The sequence below is a fragment of the Chelonoidis abingdonii genome, unplaced genomic scaffold, assembly GCF_003597395.2.
Source record: "Chelonoidis abingdonii isolate Lonesome George unplaced genomic scaffold, CheloAbing_2.0 scaffold0449, whole genome shotgun sequence".
NCBI classification, from domain to species: domain Eukaryota; kingdom Metazoa; phylum Chordata; order Testudines; family Testudinidae; genus Chelonoidis; species Chelonoidis abingdonii.
Genome location: NW_027424710.1, coordinates 13,118 through 34,023, shown reverse-complemented (window position 1 = coordinate 34,023; position 20,906 = coordinate 13,118). Strand labels below are relative to the sequence as shown.

The 20,906-nt window shown below is 42.4% G+C and overlaps 1 protein-coding gene across 1 annotated transcript; it reads left to right on the top strand.

Moving 5' to 3' along the window:
• Positions 1 to 793: 793 nt before the first annotated feature.
• Positions 794 to 6,714, top strand: LOC116827469 (up-regulator of cell proliferation-like; the record flags this gene model as incomplete). Its single annotated transcript, XM_032785030.2, has 1 exon — positions 794 to 6,714. A coding segment is annotated over one exon (4,718 nt), but the record flags the coding sequence as incomplete, so codon positions are not given.
• Positions 6,715 to 20,906: the final 14,192 nt, after the last annotated feature.

Here is a 20,906-nt window from a genome sequence, read left to right as displayed (position 1 = left end):
TTCCATGGAGCATGGTGGCTAACGTGACGCATTGGGAAAGGGTTCTTCTAATCATAGTGCATTTGTGTTGCATTGAAAAAGAAAATCTTCAATACAGGGATGACTGACTATGATAAATACCAGAATTTTTGCAAAGTCAGGTTTTCCTCAAACCTAAGCATGAGTGAATTCACAAAACTGTGCAGAAGAGATGGATGCCAAGAGCGGGGAAGGGAGTCTAGTCTGTCTGTGGTAGTGGCATAGAATAGGTGGAAGGAGGTGCTGGAAGACTGGCCTCCCTGTGGACAGAGTTAAAGTTTGCAGTTTTGTGAGGCGTATGGGGATTCTGGCAGGATTAAGATGTGTATCTCTGGCTGGGTTATGGATATGTTCTTCTGTAGATCATCCTGTGAGCATACTCTGATCTCAGCCCCTGCCTCCTGAGGTGGCAGGTCAACACAGTTCACATGTGCTGCACTGAAAGGGCTAGAGGCCATCAGGCCCTCCTTCCCTCCTCCCCATCCCAACTCCTGCTGCTCTCTGAAGAAAAGGGGGGGCAAGAAATGAATGTGACACACAAAGTATTTATTTGTTTAAAGAAATAAAGGAGCAGGGATCTAACAATGGGTCTTAGCTGCATATACCTCTCCTTGTCGGTTTCCATTGTATTTTTCCTTTAAGTTATTATTCAGAATTTACAACATGAACTCCAAAAGATTGTTACAACATGTTCTGCAAACATAACAAAAGTTTCTATTTCGGAATCCCCATCTTCAGAAACCTGCTCAGATCATATTTTCATTTTGTTTTCCAGGGAAGAGGAAAGCTTTTCAAGAACTCCTTTGTAAGCTAGAACTACAGGAGGATCCGAGCAGGAAGCTCAGACTGAATGATGTCCTTGAAATTAGCCAAGAAATTCTAAAGAATGGAACTCCTGAGATATTAGGACATTTATCTTGGCATTTCCTGAGGAAACTGATGGCTCTGAATACGATGGCCAGAAACACAAGCCTTGTGCACAGGGCATCTGATGATGAAGGAGTCAGTGAGGAGGAACAGAGTTTAGATGATAATTTTAGTTTTAGTGACACTGACACCAGAGTTTCTCTAAACCCCCTCGATGTTCTCTGTGCCGTGCTGCTTTGCTCAGACAGTTTGCTACAGCAGGAGATTCTGTCCAAAATGTCCATGTGCCAGTTTTCCCTCCCTCTGCTGCTACCCGCCCTTGACACCCCCAAGTGCACCCTACTGCTGTGGGCCATGAGGGACATTGTGAGGAAGTGGAGGCCGCACTCCCTGGCAGAGAGCAGAGGGTTCAGAGAGCAGAGCCTGGTGCTCACGTCAATGCCAACCATTTCCTTTGTGCGGCTGGGGAGCTGCAGCTTCTCCAAGTCCAAACTCCTCAATGAGGTTCTCAGCCCCTCCCAGCAATACCACGATTTCTTCATTCATCGGGACATGGAGTCTGGGAATGTCCCTCGGGAAATCGCAGATGGGCTGGTCGAGATTTCCTGGTATTTCCCTGGTGGGAGGGAGAATTCAGATCTTTTCCCAGAACCTCTTGCAGTTACAAATCTGCGTGGAGACATTGAGTTCCACTGGCTGCAGTTTAGCTTTTTAACAGAGGTCTCCTCAGCAGTGTTCATTGTTACTGACAGCATCAGTGAGAGAGAGTATGCTCTGTTCTCATCTCTGAAAGAATCCAGAGCTAAATACTATTTCATCCTCAACTGCAAGAATGAGAAACACAAAGAAACTCTGAGATTCCTTAATAAGCTGGCCCCAGAGCTGAAGCTGAGCAAATCACAACTACTGGTGAAAGATAGTACCATGAATAATGCAAGATTTGTGAAAAAAGTGCAGTCCACCATAGGAACCATAGTGAACTCATCTCCCAAGACAGTGAATTTGGAAGCCATGGCTGTGATGGCACGTAAACGAGGAATCCAGGTGGATGAGGACTGTCAGGCATGTCAGCGTGCGAGGAAATATGCTGCGGAAATCACTGCAGAAATAAGAGATGGGGCAAAATACAAAAGGGAAATGCTGAGACTCCAAGGGGATCCATGGAAAAACTTGGCTAAAGTGGAAAAAGAGATGTGCCGAATGAAAAGGCAAGGGGATACAGCCACTGAAGACTATAAATCTGAGCTGAAACAGAAATGGTTAGAGATACGCAGACAGCAGAATCAGTGTGACCTTACTAGTGGTTTGGCTAAGTTTATCAATGGAATAAAACAGTTGAATCCAGTGGAGAAACATTATTTCCTGAAATGGATAAAACTTAGCCTGGATAACACTGCTAAAGGGAATCTTTCTAAAATGCGGGAGGAGTATAAAAAGAAATGTGAAACTCCAGGAGTGGACCGAAAACAGCTGGAGGAACTAGATAAATTAATATCTGATAGTTCCCTTGGGGTTGAGCATTTCATGCGGGAGTTGGGGCAGTTTTATGAGGCTGAATCCTCAATGGTTAAAGAAGGCAAAATGGAAAAAAGCCGAAGACAATTCATCCATCTTCCAGACATAGCAGCTGACTTGATGCTGGAAGGGTTTCCTATGGAGCTAATTGATGGAGATGCCTCCAACATCCCCATGAACTGGGTAACAGATGTTCTAACTCATCTCAATATCAAACTAGGGGGTAGATCGAGAATGGTGGTTATAACAGCGCTGGGAGTGCAGAGCACGGGGAAATCCACTCTCCTCAACACCATGTTTGGCCTGCAGTTCGCAGTGAGCAGTGGCCAATGTACACGAGGAGCCTTCATGACGCTCATTAAAGTTACAGAAGCTGTTCAGGAGCTGCTTGGCTGTGATTTCATCCTGGTGATAGACACAGAAGGTCTGAAGGCCCCTGAACTAACGGCACTGGAAGATAGTTATCAACACGACAATGAGCTGGCCACACTGGTGATTGGACTGAGTGACATAACCATTATTAACATGGCCATGGAGAATGCCACAGAAATGAAGGATGTTCTGCAAATTGTGGTCCATGCCTTTCTCAGAATGGAGGAAATAGGACAAAAGCCAAACTGCCAGTTTGTGCATCAGAATGTCAGTGATGTGTCTGCTCATGACCAGAATATGAGGGACAGGAAACACCTCCTGGAGCAGCTGAATGAAATGACCAAAGCTGCAGCAAGGATGGAAAATCAAAGCAGGGAAATGGCATTTTCTGATATTATGGAGTATAACCCAGAGAAACACAATTGGTACATCCCTGGGCTGTGGCATGGAGTCCCTCCCATGGCTCCAGTAAACACTGGATACAGTGAGAGTGTGTGTGAGCTAAAGAAATACCTGTTTGAATTCATAAAGGTTCGTTCTCTTAGCAGATCTGCCAAGGACATTCCTCAATTTATTGAATGGGTGAGGAGCCTGTGGGAAGCTGTAAAACACGAAAACTTCATCTTTAGCTTTAGAAACAGTCTAGTAGCTGAAGCCTATAACCTGCTGTCTATGAAGTATTCTGAATGGGAGTGGGATTTCCGCAAGGAGATGTATCTCTGGATATCCGAAAAAGAAACTTTCATCCAGAACCAGCCACCAGAGAAACTAGAGGGTGATCTCTTACACAGCTTAGAAATTGAAGCACAAAGGAAACTGCAGCAGGGAGAACAGAAGCTCTTGAGTAACTTACAACAGTATTTTAAAAGTGAAGCTGCAAATTTGAACTTGATAGAAAAGTACAGAGAAGATTTCAACAGGAGCGCAAATAGCCTCAAAAGAGAACTCAAAAGTTATTCAATCAGTAAATGTGAGGACGCAATTCGACTCCGCAGAGTACAGCACAAGATAGATACTATGCAGTCTGGGTACAAGCAGACAATTGAAGGGAAAGTTGACAGACTCTTGGCTGAATGCCGGAACAGAGAAGATAAACTAGACAAGGAGAAACTGAGAAAAGAATTTGAAACAATGTGGCAAGAAACCTTGTCAGAGTTAAAGCTCAGTACTTTACAGAAACGTCAAGTTGTTCAAGATGTGGATCTCCAGCTGAGAAAGGATCTGGATCACCGAGGGAGTGCCATCCGTCAGATGCTAGAACATGCAAAAAGCTTGTGGTGTTATGAAATGGAAACTTTCACAATGAAAAAGAAATATGTAGACATAAAATGGACCAGAGTAGTTGTAGAATACTTCTCACAGGAATGTTACTGTAAAACTGAAGATCTTGCTATATCTTTAATAAAGAAATGCAAAAAATATGTTGAAGAAAAAGTTAAATCCAAAACAGACTATGATGAAACCTATTGTGGAGAACTGCTGCATATGGTTAATGAGAGGTTAAAAGAGGAGGATATTGAGAAACTTCACACTACTCCTTGTTTTGAAATTGATCTGAAGCTTCACATTTTGGGGGATGCAGCTTGTGCATTTCAGAAGATGCATGAAGATTTTATCAAGGAAAACGATCCTCAGCTACGTCTGGAGAAGCTGAAACCTCAGTATTTCAAGACATTTAACGCTCTTTACTTGGAAAAGGATGAAAGCCAAACAATGGCCAGGGATTTCTGTGATCAGTCTCTCAAACCTGCCCTGGTAGAATATGTGTACAAGGTACTTGGAGTGCAAATAGTGGATGACATTCTCAGCAGTGAGCAATCCATTACATACAGGAACCGGAGCTTTTTACAGTTTGAGCTACTGAAGAAGCTTTTGGAGGAGAAGAACTTTGAGAAGTATGTGGAATACATTAATACATATGAAGATTTTGTCCAAACCTGGATAAGGAGACAGCTTTTGGAGCACTACAACAAGAGAGCAGATTTGGGAGTCATAGAGAAAAAGATTCTGTCCCCAGTGATAGATAAAGTCAGGGAGGCTCTTAAATGTACCAGTATTACAGAGAACCACACAGTCTCTGACTTTTTAGATTCTGTTTGCAAAGGGCTGCAGAAGGACCTCGTAATTTCCAGGGATAATTTAGTGGGGATGCGGTTTATAAATACAGCAAGTGCTAAACAATTTTCTGATTTTATACCAACTTTTCTTCCCACTCTGGAACAACAAATCTTAGCTGAACTGAAAAGTATAGAAATTGAGTTAAAACTCTCTAATCTGTCAGTGAAACCTGAGGCTGAAATCTTCAAGCAAGTGTGTGGCTGTGGGAAGCACTGTCCATTCTGTAAGGTCCCCTGTGAGGCAGGAGCCCCTAGTCACCAGGAGCACTTTGCATCAGTGCATCGCCCTCAAGGATTAGGGCAATACATGCATCTGCATAATAAAAAGCTTGTCTCGGATATATGCTCCTCTGCTGTAGTTAGCAATTGTACATTCCAAAATTCAGACACAAAATGGATTGCTCATCCCTTCAAAGCATATCGTGACTATTACCCAGACTGGAGCATTCAGCCAGATCCCAGCATAGAAACTTCCAATTACTGGAAGTTTGTTTTTCAGAAGTTCAGTCAGGAGTTTGCCAAACAGTATAAAGCTCGACCATCTGATCTCCCAGGGGACTGGGGCACAATAACTGAAGATCAGGCACTGGAGAGCATAAAGCAAATTTTTAACAGGAAATAAACAATTTACTGAGGGTATGTTTACATGGGGGTGCATGACACAGTGCTTGAGATCCATATCACCAGGACAGAGCACAAACTCCAATTGAATTAAAAATGGGAAAAAATGGGAAAAACCTCTCAAATAGATACAGACTGTAATATAGTAATTGGTTCTCTGCTAGAGCAACTTCCCAATGGAAAAGCTAGTACAAGGAACTCCTTAACTCTGAGTTCACACTTACCTACAGATATATATTATTTATAAATCTGCATACCTGTCTTCCTTTCCAATGACTACACTACTTCTTAGGCCTCAACTGGAGTATTGTGTCAAGTTCTGGGTGCCACATTTCAGGAAAGATATGGACAAATTGGAAAGAGAGAATGTGACACTGCACCCCATATTCTTTATAGTGATATTATGATATGATTATAGAATAATTGTAATTTTTGTGCAAGATGGGTCATATAAGGTGTCACTGGAAAAGTTATGATTTGCTGAATATGATTATCCTATTTGTATGCATGTATCATTTTTGCATCTGAAGTTGTTAATATAGACTGTGTGTCTGTATTTTAAATGTAGTTACACCTGGGTGATGCCCAGTACGCAAGATGCTACCAGTCTAGGATAGCTGGTTAGGAAGGGTCTACTCAGGGTAATGAGCCATTAGGGAAAACAATAGACCTCAGGAGAGGCTTATCTCTCACCTAGTGATCCTTCCTGAAAATGCTTCAAACAGTAAATAATAGCTGCTATGACTACAAGGGTATATGACCAGGCCACAGGACTCTGGAGTCCATTTTAGGGTGTTTTTATTTTTCCATAAACTGGGCTGGGAACTGGTTTTGGAACAAAGGGTTCCCACCACATGCTAAAGCTACACAAGGCAGGGAGTGACATCGTTGGTTGATCTTCACTCCCCACACAAGCGAACTCCCAAAAACGCCTGAGGAAGAAAGACTGAACTGGGGGAAGTGCTGGACCCAGGCTAAAGGGATTGCTAGCCTGTGTATGAAGACCTGGGAAACCCAAGCTCCAAAGCAAATACAGCTTGTGCTTTAAGAATCTGCAAGTCTGCTTGTACCATCAGTTAGGGTGAGAATCTGCTAACTCATATCCAATCTATTTAGTATGTTAAGCTTAGTTTGCATTTTTGTTTATTTGCTAGGTAATCTGCTTTGATCTGTTTACTATCCCTTATAATTGCTTAAAATCTAATAAAATAATAATAGGCAAATAAACTTGTTTTATGTTTTAATCTTAACGCAGTGTGTCTGTCAGTGAAGTGTCAGGGGAAAAAATCTCAGCTTGTTGCATTTCCTCTCCACATTGAGGGAGGGGCAAATCTATCCTCTTACGCTGTACAGTTCCCTGTGCAGCACAAGATGGTATAATTTTTGGTTTATACTCCAGTGTGGGCGGAAGCTGGGGATTATCTTGGCTGTAGCCTCTCTATTGCTGGTTCATGCAGTGGCTAGTCAGAGAGCAACTGCAGCTGGGTGTGTCCTTGTCATGGTATAATTCCCAAATCTGGACCTTAGCATCCAAAATATTGGGTACCGGCATGAATCCTCTAAGCTTAATTACCAGCTTAGATCTGATAGCACTGCCACCACCCAAAAGTATAGTGTTTTGGGACACTCTGATCTCCCCAACCTTCCCTGGGGACCCCAAGAACCCAAATCCCTTGAGTTCTTAAAACCAGGAGAAATAAACCATTCCCCCCTCCTTTCCCCCTCCCAGACTTTCCCTCCCTGGGCTACCCTGAGAGACTACTGATCCAAACTCTTTAAATCACAATACAGAGAACGATTCCCTTCCCTTCCACAAAGAGCAAACAGATTCAAGGAAACCAGAGAGATCTCCACCTCTCCCCCCTCCGTCTCCCCCACCAGTCTCTGGTGGTTATACACCAATCCCTGGATCTATACAAGGGAAACAAGGGAAAAATCAAATCAGTGTTCTCTAAAAAAAATCTTTTATAAAAGAAAGGAAAAAGTAAAGAACTATCTCTGTAACTTCAAGATGTAATATTACAGGGTCCTATAGCTCTATGACACTAGAGAGAAACTTTTCTCCCCAGTACCAATACAAATCAAAAACATTCCCAGCAACTACAACATAAAATTACCACAGATCCACATTTGCAAATAGAGAAAACAATCAAAAAGACCAAAACCGCCTGTTCTTCTCTTACTGTTTGAACAGAAACTTAGAGCAACCTGTGAAGTATAATGTCTGCGTCTGCTCTCAGATCCCCCCAAGAGAAGAACACACAACGGACAAAGAACACACACAAAAACTTCCCTCCACCCAAATTTAAAAGTATCTTGTCTCCGGATTGGTTCTCTGGTCAGGTGTTTGGTTCCCTGTTTGTTAACCCTTTACAGGTAAAAGAGACATTAACCCTTAACTATCTGTTTATGACAGTGCCTACCTGTGTGACTGCTGGTAGAGGTGTAGGACCAAGAGTCAGTCTACAGCTTGTCATGGCAGCACGGTATGAGAGTATTCCTTATTTCCTTTCTCCACACCAGTCATGATTTTATAGACCTTAATCATATCTCCCCTTAGTGGTCTCTTTTCCAAGCTGAAAAGTCCCAGTCTTATTAATCTCTCCTTATAAGGAAGCTGTTCCATACCCCTAATAATTGTTGTTGCCATTTTCTGACCCTTTTCCAATGCCAATATATCTTTTTTTGAGATGGAGCGACCACATCTGCATGCAGTATTCAAGATGTGGGCGTACCATGGATTTATATAGAGGCAATATGATGGTTTCTATCTTATTATTTCTCCCTTTCTTAATGATTCCCAACATATAGACTTTGGAATGTAAATTACAATATTAAAGTCCATATTTTCAGAAATGGACACAGATTTTTAGTCCCTTTCTGTTTTGGGACCCCAACTTGAAACACCTTCAATCAAATTTTCAGTGGTGCTTTGTACACACAACTCCAGTCAACTTCTTTTATAGTTACAGGTGTACAGCATTTTCTAAAAATCGGCTCCAAAGTGAGTAAAATTGACAACCCAAAACTGAAGAACCCAAATCCATTGCCATTCCTTAAAATGTGGGCTTTAGGCTGTGCCAGAAGGATCAGAACAGTCTCAGTGTTGAGGGTTTTAGGAGGTAGTCTGTTACAGCACCGAAAAGACATTTCTCCTCTGGCTTTCTTAGTTGATAGTTTAAATACAAACCAGGAAAGAGGCACCCAGTGGGCCCTAGAGCTGGGGACAAAGATGGTTTAAACCCACAACAGATATTGGAAATTCAGCCAGTCTCAGAGCCAGGGGAAAATGTATATCCAAAAGGCATTCCCTTCTAATATTCCTCAATAACCACTGAAGCGGTTTGAGATGTGTGGATAGGAGACATTATTAAAATTCAAAAAATTATCAAAATCTAATTAACCTGTCATCTAAACAGAGTGAAAGTGCTATAAGACAAAATGAGATGCATTCACTTATTGCTTAGCAGGCTAAGTATTTCCACTCCATGTCACAGCTTACATAATACTGGAGACATTTTCACACAAGGACTTACTGTGCCAGACTAATTAGCCTGATTTACAGAGCAATGTTAGTACCCTCAACTCTCCAGCCAGAGAAAAAAGTGGCACTACAAAAAAGAGAGACTGAGATCAGAGAAGCACTCAATACTTCCATAGGCATCACTGCACAGGAAAAGGATGATGCACAGTGTCTGGTCCACTAGAGTGAAAGTTTGTCTTTTTTGTCTTAAACTAGACAGCGGGGCCACATTCATCCCTTGTGTAGCTTTATTAAAACAAATGGAGTTGAATCAAGGGTGAATTAGGTCCAATGTGAACAAAAAATGTTAATCCAGCGTTGATTTTACCATTTAAATTAAGAGACAGTCAGGGTACACAAAAGCAGCAGAGAATCCTGTGGCACCTTATAGACTAACAGACGTTTTGGAGCGTGAGCTTTCGTGGGTGAATACCCACTTCGTCAGACGCAGGAGTTAGCTCACTTTATACACTCCTTTTCTAGGAGAAATAGGAAGACTCCTTTACAAAGACAGACTGCGTCTGTGTTGAGTCAAAAGGTGCATTTGCTCATGCTTTACTCAAAGTGCATTATACAATAGGCAAAAACTGTGTTGCTCCTTTCTAGGTGTCCGGAGTTTATGGTGCTCTAGTTTATGAGTGCCTAGCTCCCTCAGTTAGGCTTTGTCTACACAATGCAACTTTTAGCAACAGGGCCACGTTGACACAGCCATGACGCTAAAAGTCAGGCAGTGTAGCCATTGTTTGTTGGCTCTTTTGCCAACGAAATACTTCCACCCCCAAAGAGCGGTGCTAACAGCACACTATTGACACTGGTACTTGTCACTTTTGGGTTTTTGTTGTTTTTAACACCTCTGAATGACAAAAGTTTTGTTGTTCAATTGCCAGTGTAGACATAGCCTTAGATGAACCCAGGACTCCAGCTTCTGTTCCCAAATGCCAAGCATTCAGTCAGCAACCATTCCTTCTATATTATTCCAGAGGACCAGTTACAAACATGCCATAGTCACTGTAGAGTCCAGATCATGAAGAGTCTCCAGCTCTTTAAATCTGAATCCGTAACTGATGATCTAACTCAGAACTCTCATTAGGAAATCAAACATTTCTTTTTTCAGCAGAGGATTTTGCAGCTCAATACAAGTTATAAAGATTCTCTTTCCTTGAATCTGTCTTTCAAAGGTAAAAGTTGGGATATCACCATGCAGATATTGCAGTAAACCCAGCTCTTACCACACAAACCATTTCATTTACCTGAAATTCTTTGTTTGGTCACTGGCCATTAGAGGCAAAAAAGAACTCCAGGTCAAGAAGACACTGTAAAAGAAAAAAACACACACACAAACACACAGAAAGGGACATCAGAAGTAAAGTGAGGTTACTTACCTTACAGTAACTGGAGTTTTTCAAGACGCCTTTATCTTTGTCTTTTAGCCAGCAGTGTATGTTGTGGCCATACGTGCACACTTGATGCCCTTCCATCCGCTACAAGGGGATAAAAGGTGGAGCAGCCTCCAACCTCCACGCAGTTCCTTCACCAACATAAAAAAGTGGATAAGGACTCCATATCAGTGATTCCACTGGGCCCGTTAGAGCCAGGCCTGTGCTGGGGGGTTTTCTTTGCAGTGTACACAGCCAGGTACTTCCATTCTCATGTAGCCTCAGACCAAGACCCTAAACCTCCTCTCTAGCTCCCTCTGGCATTTAATTATCTTACTGTTGCTTTTGAATGCCACCTTCCCCAGATTTGGGATGCAGAGGAAGGATGGTCTTATGTAATGTTTAACGCACTGGGCTGTAACTTAGATGATTGGGCAAGTCACTGAATCTCTGGCCCTCAGTTTCCCCATACATAACATGGGGATAATAATCCTTCCTTGTCTGTTCAGACTGTGAGCTCTTTGGGGCAGGGGTGATCTCTCATGGCGTGTCTGTGCAGTACCGAGCAAACAAGGCCCTGATCTCAGCTGAGCCCTCTAGCACTGCTTTAATACTGTTAATAACAACACTGAATCCCACATCACAGACATGTCTGGCTTGTATTAGCTCAAGATATTGTTACCCTCCTACCAGAGATCTTTGATTCCTGGCTGAGGGCAGCACATTAGCCGTATGTTGTGCAGGCCTGAGCTACAGTATGTAGACAAATTTCCTGGGCATAAGGCCAGGGCTAATATGGGGAAATAGAGTCACACTTACAATCAAAGACATGTATGTTTCAAACAAGAACTGATCATCTGTGGGTCCCTTTTTGAAATTACATCTTGCAAAACTGCAAAACAGTCTTCTCTCCCAATGGCTGCAGATGTAATACTTTGGGGGAAAAGTCTTTAATTCAAACTTAGCACTGCTTCCATATTACTAAAGTCAAGTATTCAAAGATGATGAGCCAGAACTACCCAAAATCATGAAATTGGCTTTAAAATTATGAGATTTTAAAGGTAATGTATTTGGGGTTTTATTTATTTATTTTCTGGGTTTTGAGTTTTAGGGGTCATTTTTTCAAACTTTTCTCTGCCAGCATGAAGACTAGAAATTTCCTATTTTTAAAAAAATGAAAACTGAAATTCTGTTGTAACAATGTGACTCCAATAAATTGCAAGAGTTGGAAACCCTGCTGTTGGTAACATTGGTATGGAAGGAACATAGAGGTGAAGATGGAAGACTGCTGTTACCATCAAGCAGAGCTGAGGTTGTTTGGATGACTTAAAGTGTGAATAATTCATAGGAGATTATTTTTGGAATTTCAGTTTTAATATACAATTTCCTCAATTTATCTGTTTTATTTATGTTGACACAACAATACCCTTCTTGTAATCTGAGATCTGAATTGTCTAGCTTTCTGACATTTGTCTTTTGCTATTTCCAACATTCTTGCAAGGCCTTTAATATTCAGGTACTGATGATGATTTTCAAACTTGACTCCAACTAGCAAGGAATTTTGTCTGGAGAATTTTAATCTCTTACTTTCCATGTTTGCTCCCATAAGCACTTGTTGGACTTGGCTCTGCTTTATCTCACAGAGTCTGCACCAACTGGTGAGACCTTACCAGGGACGCCTGTGGATGAGGAAGTGATGGGAGAGCCAGACAGCAGTGCTACACTCACAAGCCCAGCTACAGGGTAATTCTTCAGATAGGCAACATGTGTCTGAAAAGAGGGGCTAGATTCACAAAGAGATTAATGCTTTGTGATGCTCATATTGCCTAACTTTTAGGCAACTAGAAAATCACTGGAATCTGCTTCTATTTTTGAGACCCATGTTCAGATCCCTGCTCTTCATCAGGCAGAGTGGGGATTGGATCTTCCACATTCCAAGTGAGTAGCCTCACCACAGGGCTGAAAGTAATGGGGGAGCTCCTTCCCCCAGGGCTGCTTTGTGTGCAGTCCTCTTAAGTAGCTGGGCTCTGAGCACATCTACAAGATCAGGCCCCCTGAGTGGGTTATGCCCCCTTCTGTGAATTGCTCCGGATATTGTTGTCTGGACACTCTAGGGAAGGCCAAGTCCGGCGCTTCCATTTAGGCAACTTAGGCGATCGCCTAGGGCATCAGGATTTGGAGGGGTGGCATTTTACTGCTCTCGGCGGCAATTTGGCGGCGGAGGGTCTTTCCGCACCTCGGGTCTTCGGCAGCAATTCTGCAACGCCTGTGGATGAGGAAGTGATGGGAGAGCCAGACAGCGGCGCTACACTCACAAGCCCAGCTACAGGGTAATTCTTTGGATAGGTGTCCTTCACTCTCTCCGGGGCCTGCCACTGAAGTGCCCCGAAAACCGGGACCTCTGCCAAGGGCACCAAAAATCCTGGCACCGCTTCTGAGGAAGGCAGCAGAAACACAGGCCTCCAGGGAACTTTTTACTTGAAAAAATTAGTCTCCAAGTGAGTTTACAATCCTACCAAGTGTGGCAGGAATTATGTGGATCCCAGTGGAGCCACACTCGGGGTTTTGGTGTCTAAGCAGTCTAGGCAGGGGTGAGTACAATGAAAGCGTGTTCTCAAATAACACAGTCAATGCCATGATGTTGTAAATATTATTGATCCATACAAGTAAAAACTCCTGGCTTATTTCTTGTGGGAAGATAGCAGACTTCTGTTCACTATCTCCCTGGAGTAAACAATACTGAGATTCCAAGCAGTGTTCACCATCTGATAAAAGATGCCAAGCCATCTCCCTCCTTGTACTGTGTAGGACATTTGACCTAAGGTCTGTGGGACCATCACAGTTGCGCTGAGTGCTAGGTTAGTTTGTTTCCATTACACTTCTGGCGTTTACGACAGCAACAAAGCTTCACTCCTGTCTGTTTCTGGCAAGTCTTTCAATGCTTCCCCAGCTGTGCCCCAGGTTTTTCAGCTCAGCTTCCACAGCTCTTCACTATGTCATTTTAAGGCGGCCTCATTTTCTCTTGCTTTCAGGTGTCCATCTTATTGTTATTCTGGTGATGGAATCAATTCCATCCAAAGCACATGACCAATCCATCTCCAATGCCTCCTGGCAATGATGGTGCTCATATCTTCTTGGCTGCACTGTGTGAATAGGTCTTGGTTTGAGATTGTTCTGGACCAAAAGATACAGAGGATTTTTCTGAGGAAGGTAGTATGGAATTAAGACAGTTTGGACATGTCATACATTGTCATTCCCCAGAATTTTGCACTATAAAGTAACGTTGATCTGGAATTTGAGGATGATCTCACATCACATAAGCAACACCATATACAAGAAAAAACAACCCAAATCAATACATTCAGCCAGCAAATCAGACTGAAAATCAACTGCAATAAGATTTAATGACCCATAATTGTGCCTCATCATCATCAGTAGGGATAAAGGATCATGTTCTTATCAATGTAGAAACATTCACATACTTAGGCAGCACCATCAGGCAGGATGGTGGAACAAACCAGGACATCCGGACAAGAATCAGTAAAGCCAGGAACAGCTTCAGGAGCTTCAATACAATCTTAGAGATGAAATGGGTTCTAGCCCATGAAAGCTTATGCCCAAATAAATTTGTTAATCTCTAAGGTGCCACAAGGACTCCTCATTGTTTTTGCTGATGCAGACTAACATGGCTACCACTCTGAAAACTAAATACAGTCTGTAAATCATCAAAATACAACACCAAAACCAAATTCAAGATTTATCAGAGCGGAGTTCTAAGAGACACTGGGAATTCTGCAGTGATGACAATTTTTTATGAAATCATTCAGCCACCTTCAGTTTTACAGAAACTATTCTAAAAGTGCAGCAGAGATTGAAAATATATCCAGTTCATGTTGTATATTTGCACTGTAGTGGAGCAGTGTAGGAACTGCAGAGAGAGGAGATTCTCTGGACTGTGAGTGGCTACAATAATGGTGAGAGAAGCATAGGAGTAGACTTGGAGAAGGCAATTAGCATTCAGGGCTCCTATGATACAGGAGATAAAGTAGAGCTCCACTCTTGGAGGGCTTAGAAGTTCAGCCTGGCAGGCTCCTTCCACCCTACATCTCACCTAAATTTAACCTTCCTGAGATTGCTGACTTTAGGAACAGATTCTGCCCCCTTTATCTCTTGACTAGTGCCTCACCTCCTGTATAGTCCTATGGGTTTCAATAGGCAATTCATAGAGTCAAATCTAGCTACTCAGTGCAAGTAAGTTATCCGAATCCAGTCCCTAGTGAACAATCATGATTGGTAAACCAATGTTTCATACATATATATTTTTAAATACCTTCTTCTAAAGTTGCATACAAACATCAGAACATATTGCACAGAGCACACATTGGGAAAATATTGTATGCATGTTAAATCTTGACAGGAGGCGAGGAAATAGAAAATATTTTGATACAGCTGCATTTGTACTTTTGACAAGGTCCCTCATCAAAGGCTCTTATGTAAATTAAGTTGCCATGGGATAAGAGAAAGATCCTTTCATGGATTGAGAACTGGTTAAAAGACAGGGAACAAAGGGTAGGAATAAATGGTAAATGTTCAGAATGGAGGTGGGTAAATGTTGGTGTTCCCCAAGGGTCAGTCCTAGGACCAATCCTATTCAATTTATTCATAAATGATCTGGAGTAAGGGGTAAACAGTGAGGTGGCAAAGTTTGCAGATGTCATGAACAGATAGTAAGAGTTAATAGAACAGAAGTACTTCATATCTCTTTTGCCTGGAAAGGGTTAACAAGTTCAGTGTGCCTGCCTGTCACCTGACCAGAGAACCAATCAGGGGACAGGATACTTTTAAATCTTGAGGGAGGGAAGTTTTTGTGTGTGCTGTTAGTTTTTGGATGTTGTTCACTCTGGGGGCTCAGAGGGACCAGACGTGCAACCAGGTTTCTCTCCAATCTCTCCGATACAGGCTCTTATAAGTTCGGAATAGTAAGTACTAGGTAGATAAAGAGAGTTAGGCTTATGTTTGTTTTCTTTATTTGCAAATGTGTATTTGGCTAGGAGGAGTTCAAATGTGTATTTGGCTGAAAGGAGTTCAAATGGTATTTTGCTGAAAAGATTTAATTTGTACTTGTAAACTTAGGCTGGGAGGGTATTCCCAGTGTTCTATAGCTGAAAGACCTGTAAGATTCATTTCAATTTAACAAAGATAATTTTACTGTTTTTCCTTCTTTAATTAAAGAGTTTTCTTGTTTAAGAACCTGATTGTTTTTTATTCTGGTGAGACCCCAGGGACAGGGTCTGGATTCACCAGGGCCTTGGTGGGAGAAAGGAGGGAAGGGGGAGAGAAAGGTTAATTTCTCTCTGTTTAGGATAATTTCTCTTCAGGGAAAGGGAAAGAGAAGGAGGGAGGAAGGCGAATTTTTCTCTCTGTTTTGTGATCAAGAGTTTGAATCACAGTGATCTTTCAAGGTAACCCAGGAGGGGAAGCCTGGGAGAGGCAACGGTGGGGAAGGGTTTACTTTCCTTGTGCTAAGATCCAGAGGGTCATGGTCTTGGGGTTCCCCGGGCAAGGTCTTGGAGGGACCAGAGTGTACCAGGCACTGGAATTCCTGGTTGGTGGCAGCGCTACAGGTTCTAAGCTGGTAATTAAGCTTAGAGAATTCATGTGCGTACCCCATCTTTTGGACGCTAAGGTTCAGAGTGGGGATTTATACCATGACGGCAGATGATACTAAATTGCTCAAGATAGTTAAGACGAAAGCAGACTGTGAAGAACTTCAAAAAGATCTCACAAACTAAGTGACTGGGCAACAAAATGGCAAATGAAATTTAATGTGGATAAATGTAAAAATGCACATAGGAAAAATAACCTCAACTATACATACAAATGATGGGGGCTAATTTAGTTACACTAATCAGGAAATAGATCTGGAGTATCATGAATAGTTCTCTGAAGACATCCACACAGTGTGAGCAGCAGTCAAAAAAGCAAACAGGATGTTAGGAATCATTAAAAAAGGGATAGAGCATAAAATGGAGATTATCTTATTGCTCTATATAAATCCATGGTGCGCCCACATCTGGAATACTGCATATAGATGTGGTCTCATCATCTCAAAAAAAGATATACTGGCATTAGAAAAGGTTCAGAGAAAGGCAACTAAAATGATTAGGGTTTGGAACAGGTTCCATAAGAGGAGAGATTAAAGAGACTAGGACTTTTCAGATTGGAAAAGAGGAGACAAAGGGGGATCATGATAGAGGTATATAAAAACATGAGTGGTGTGGAGAAAGTGAGTAAGGAAAAGTTATTTACTTGTTCCCATAATATAAGAACTAGGGGTCACCAAATGAAATTAATGGGCAACAGGTTTAAAACAAATAAAAGGAAGTTCTTCTGCATACAGCACACAGAAAACCTGTGGAACTCCTTGCCTGAGGAGGTTATGAAGTCTAGGACTATAATAGAGTTTAAAAGAGAACTGGATAAATTCATGGAGGTTAAGAAGATTAATGTCTATTAGCCAGGATGGGTAAGGAATGGTGTCCCTAGACTGTTTGTCAGAGGGTGGAGATGGATGGCAGGAGAGAGAGCACTTGATCATTACCTGTTAGATTCATTCACTCTGGGGCACCTGGCATTGGCCACTATCAGTAGACGGGATGCTGGGCTGGATGTACCTTTGGTCTGACTCAGTACTGCCGTTCTTGTCTTCTTATGTTTTTATGTACCCTTTCTGCATCTGTTTTCCATTTACATTCATTCAAGTAGTCTTGGGTACAGTGAATTTTAAGGATGAATATTAAAATATTTATGGAAAACACATTGTAATGGTAAACGTGATTGTAAAATTTGCGATTCACACTATGTTGCTTAGCAGATGCCAATCCTTTCTAACTCCCTCTTTCATCCTGTATAGTTTATATAAAATCCATACTATTTATTATTTATTTCAGTGTATATCCAGACACCTGTCTGAAAACTATGCACAAGCTGGTGTCCTTCTGAATGGGTGTGAAATGAACAGCTTCTCTAACTTGAGGGTATTTAAGCAAAGGCAGTATAATTCACAGAGCTGATATCTGGCTTCACAAACAAACCATTCCCTTTTCTCCAGAGGAGAAAAACAACAATAATACTCCCATGGTTCAGGTAGAAGAACCAAAACGCTCTGTCTGTAGGAGAAGAGAAAGAAAACTGGTTTCTGCTTTGGGTATCTTCAAATTAAAATGGTCTCCCTTCCTCCAGCAGGATTCTCGATATTTTCCTGTCCTTATCTCCATTAAACCACATTCTGCCCAGCTCATTGTGAAGACAAATTCTGCTTCTGCTTAAAAAGAGTTAGCTGCTTTCAAACCTAGTCATCTAGGTCATTCCCAATGACTAGGGATCTAGTCATTCCCAAGGAAAGCTTAGAAGTGATACTGTTTAAAAACACAGCAAGTGCAGACCAATTTTCAGGTTTTATAGAGCAGTTTATTCCTGATCTGGAAAAGCAAGTTTTATCCACTTTTGAAAATCTGGAAATGGAGTCAAAACTCTCAAAACTTGCAGTGAAGCCCCAGGATGAGATCTTCAAGAGAGTGTTTGGCTGTGGGAAGCAGTGTCCATTCTGTAAAGTCCCCTGTGAAGCAGGAGCCCCTGCGCATAAGGAGCATTTTGCATCAGTGCACCGACCTAAAGGATTAGAGCAATAGCGGTGGAATAAAACAAGGATACTTGACTCTGATATATGCTCCTCTTGTGTGGATTCAGATAACTTATTCAGATGTTCAGAGACAAAAGGGGAGTTTCATCCCTATAAAGATTATCGGAAATATTTTCCAGACTAGCGCATCCAGCCAGATCCCAGCATCACAGCTTCAGATTACTGGAACTTTGTTTTCAAGGAATTTAATGACCAGTTTGCTGAGGAGTTTGATGCTCTCCCTGCCGATCTCCCTGACGACTGGTATAAAATAACCAAAGAGCAGGCACTGGACAGCCTAAAGGAAACCTTTACATTGAAATCAAAAACAGGCTGAGAAACTCTTTTGTGAATGTGGCAACCTTATAGACTAACAGACATATTGGAGCATAAGCTTTCATGGGTGAATACCCACTTCGTCAGATGCATGGAGTGGAAATTTCCAGAGGCAGGTATAAATATGCAGGCCAGAATCAGGCTGGAGATAATGAGGGTCTCACCAGCAACCACACCATAGTAACACCATAGTAACTCTAACTCAGGAACCAATCCATGCAACAAACCTCAGTGCCAACTCTGCCCACATATCTACACCAGCGACATCATCACAGGACCTAACCAGATCAGCCACACCATCACCGGTTCATTCAGCTGCACGTCCACTAATGTAATATACGCCATCATATGCCAGCAATGCCCCTCTGCTATGTACATCGGCCAGACTGGACAGTCCCTACGTAAAAGGATAAATGGACACAAGTCAGATATTAGGAATGGCAATATACAAAAACCTGTAGGAGAACACTTCAACCTCCCTGGACACACAATAGCAGATTTAAAAGTAGCCATCCTGCAGCAAAAAAACTTCAGGACCAGACTTCAAAGAGAAACTTCTGAGCTTCAGTTCATTTGCAAATTTGACACCATCTGCTCAGAATAAAACAAAGACTGTGAATGGCTAGCCAACTACAAAACCAGTTTCTCCTCCCTTGGTTTTCACACCTCAGCTGCTAGAAGAAGGCCTCACCCTCCCTGATTGAACTAACCTCGTTATCTCTAGACTGATTCTGGCCTGCATATTTATACCTGCCTCTGGAAATTTAATTTCCATTAAATGTGGCATTTGAAAAAATCTCATCTTCTAAATATGTAATGTTGTTTCTCTTTTCATATCAAACACAGTTTGCAGCTTCCAAACAGATAAAGAAACAATGCTTTTTCATGTCACATCACATATTGATATATGGAAAAATTAAAGATGAGGGAAAGACCCAGATGTGGAGATTCTGCACCTTTGTTCTAAGGAGCAAATTGCCAAAATCCCAAATTTGTCCTCACCACTGCATTTTGCTGGTACAGTGGTACCATGTAGTGACCTGCAAACCTTTCCCCCATGAGTGTTCCCTCCAAGAGCCCCCGAATGCCAACCATCCACTTCTGCTACTTAAAGCATCAATATCTTATGTTTTTATGGCTAATCTGACACCAAACAGCCTGGACCTGATGCTCACCTTTTATGGGGTAACACATGGGAGGGGAAAAGCACTTCAGAAACACCAAGGAGAGACGTTTGCAGTGTAACATAATGGGGAGGGGATGGATGCAAGCAGCAATCCCGAAACACCCTGAGGATTCAAAGGGAATCCTCATAAACTCAACAGACTCTGAGGCTCTATGGAAAACGCACCCCAACCCTGAGAATGGTCTTTCCCTCTGCTCTGCTCTCTGCCCCACACACCTCTCTCACTCAGGGCAATAAGGCTGAGAAGCCATGGTGCTATTGGCTACTCACCCTGTGATTGCCGGCCACCCTCTGCATGGGGGGTGCTGTGGGGAGCAGCCAGGGAAGGCAGTTAGTGGTGCTAAGAAATCTGTAGTCTCAGTCGGAATGTCACATATGGCCAGGGCCAGCTCCAGGCCCCAGCGCGCCAAGCGCGTGCTTGGGGCGGCATGCTGTGGGGGGCGCTCTGCTGGTTGGCAGGAGGGCGGCAGGCAGCTCTGGTGGACCTCCCACAGGCATGCCTGCGGCAGGTCCACCGGATCCGCGGGACCAGCAAACGGCAGAGCGCCCACCACGGCATGCCGCCGTGTTTGGGGCAGTGAAATGTCTAGAGCCGGCCCGCATACTGCCATTTTGGCTCATGCTTGCCTGGGTTTCCTCCCTGCTGCACGCATGGCATGGTTTGGCCCAGCTCTGTTGGTAACATCCCTATGGATCCTTCTGGATGAAAGTGGCTATAAAGATGTGAGTGATAATTACAGTAATTCCTGTTGTTGTCAAGCATGATCTTAAAATTGCTTTAAGGGAGCTGTGACTGCCAAGGCCGAGCTTCACTATCCTGACTTTCCCTGCTGTGTAAATACTGATGATTTGACTATTTACTGTCCTATGATTTTCACCTTATCTCATTTGCTTGTTATCCAGATACTTTATAAACCCCAGTTCAAGCCAATCAGGAGCTTCATAAAATGAAATTCTAAAATGCCATATTTGATTTATTTTGTGTATAAATTAACAAGAATTTTCAAAAACAATTTAAGGACAGAAATGGTTTACAGGAGAGAGAAACGAGGTTTTGAGAGAAGAGCATCCTGAGTACAAATTGTTTTCCTATTGATTTTCTGTGAATAAATGTTGCACCAGTTAGCTGCCACAGATAAAGGTTAAAACTGATCTGTGTATATTTTTATTCTCCTTTGGAGGATAACATGGATAAAAGAGATGTTTAAGTGTGCATTGATAAAAAAATCCAATATGTGTGTGTTCCCACAAGATGTATAGCGCCGCCCCGCACTTTTCTGTCTAGCCCACCTCA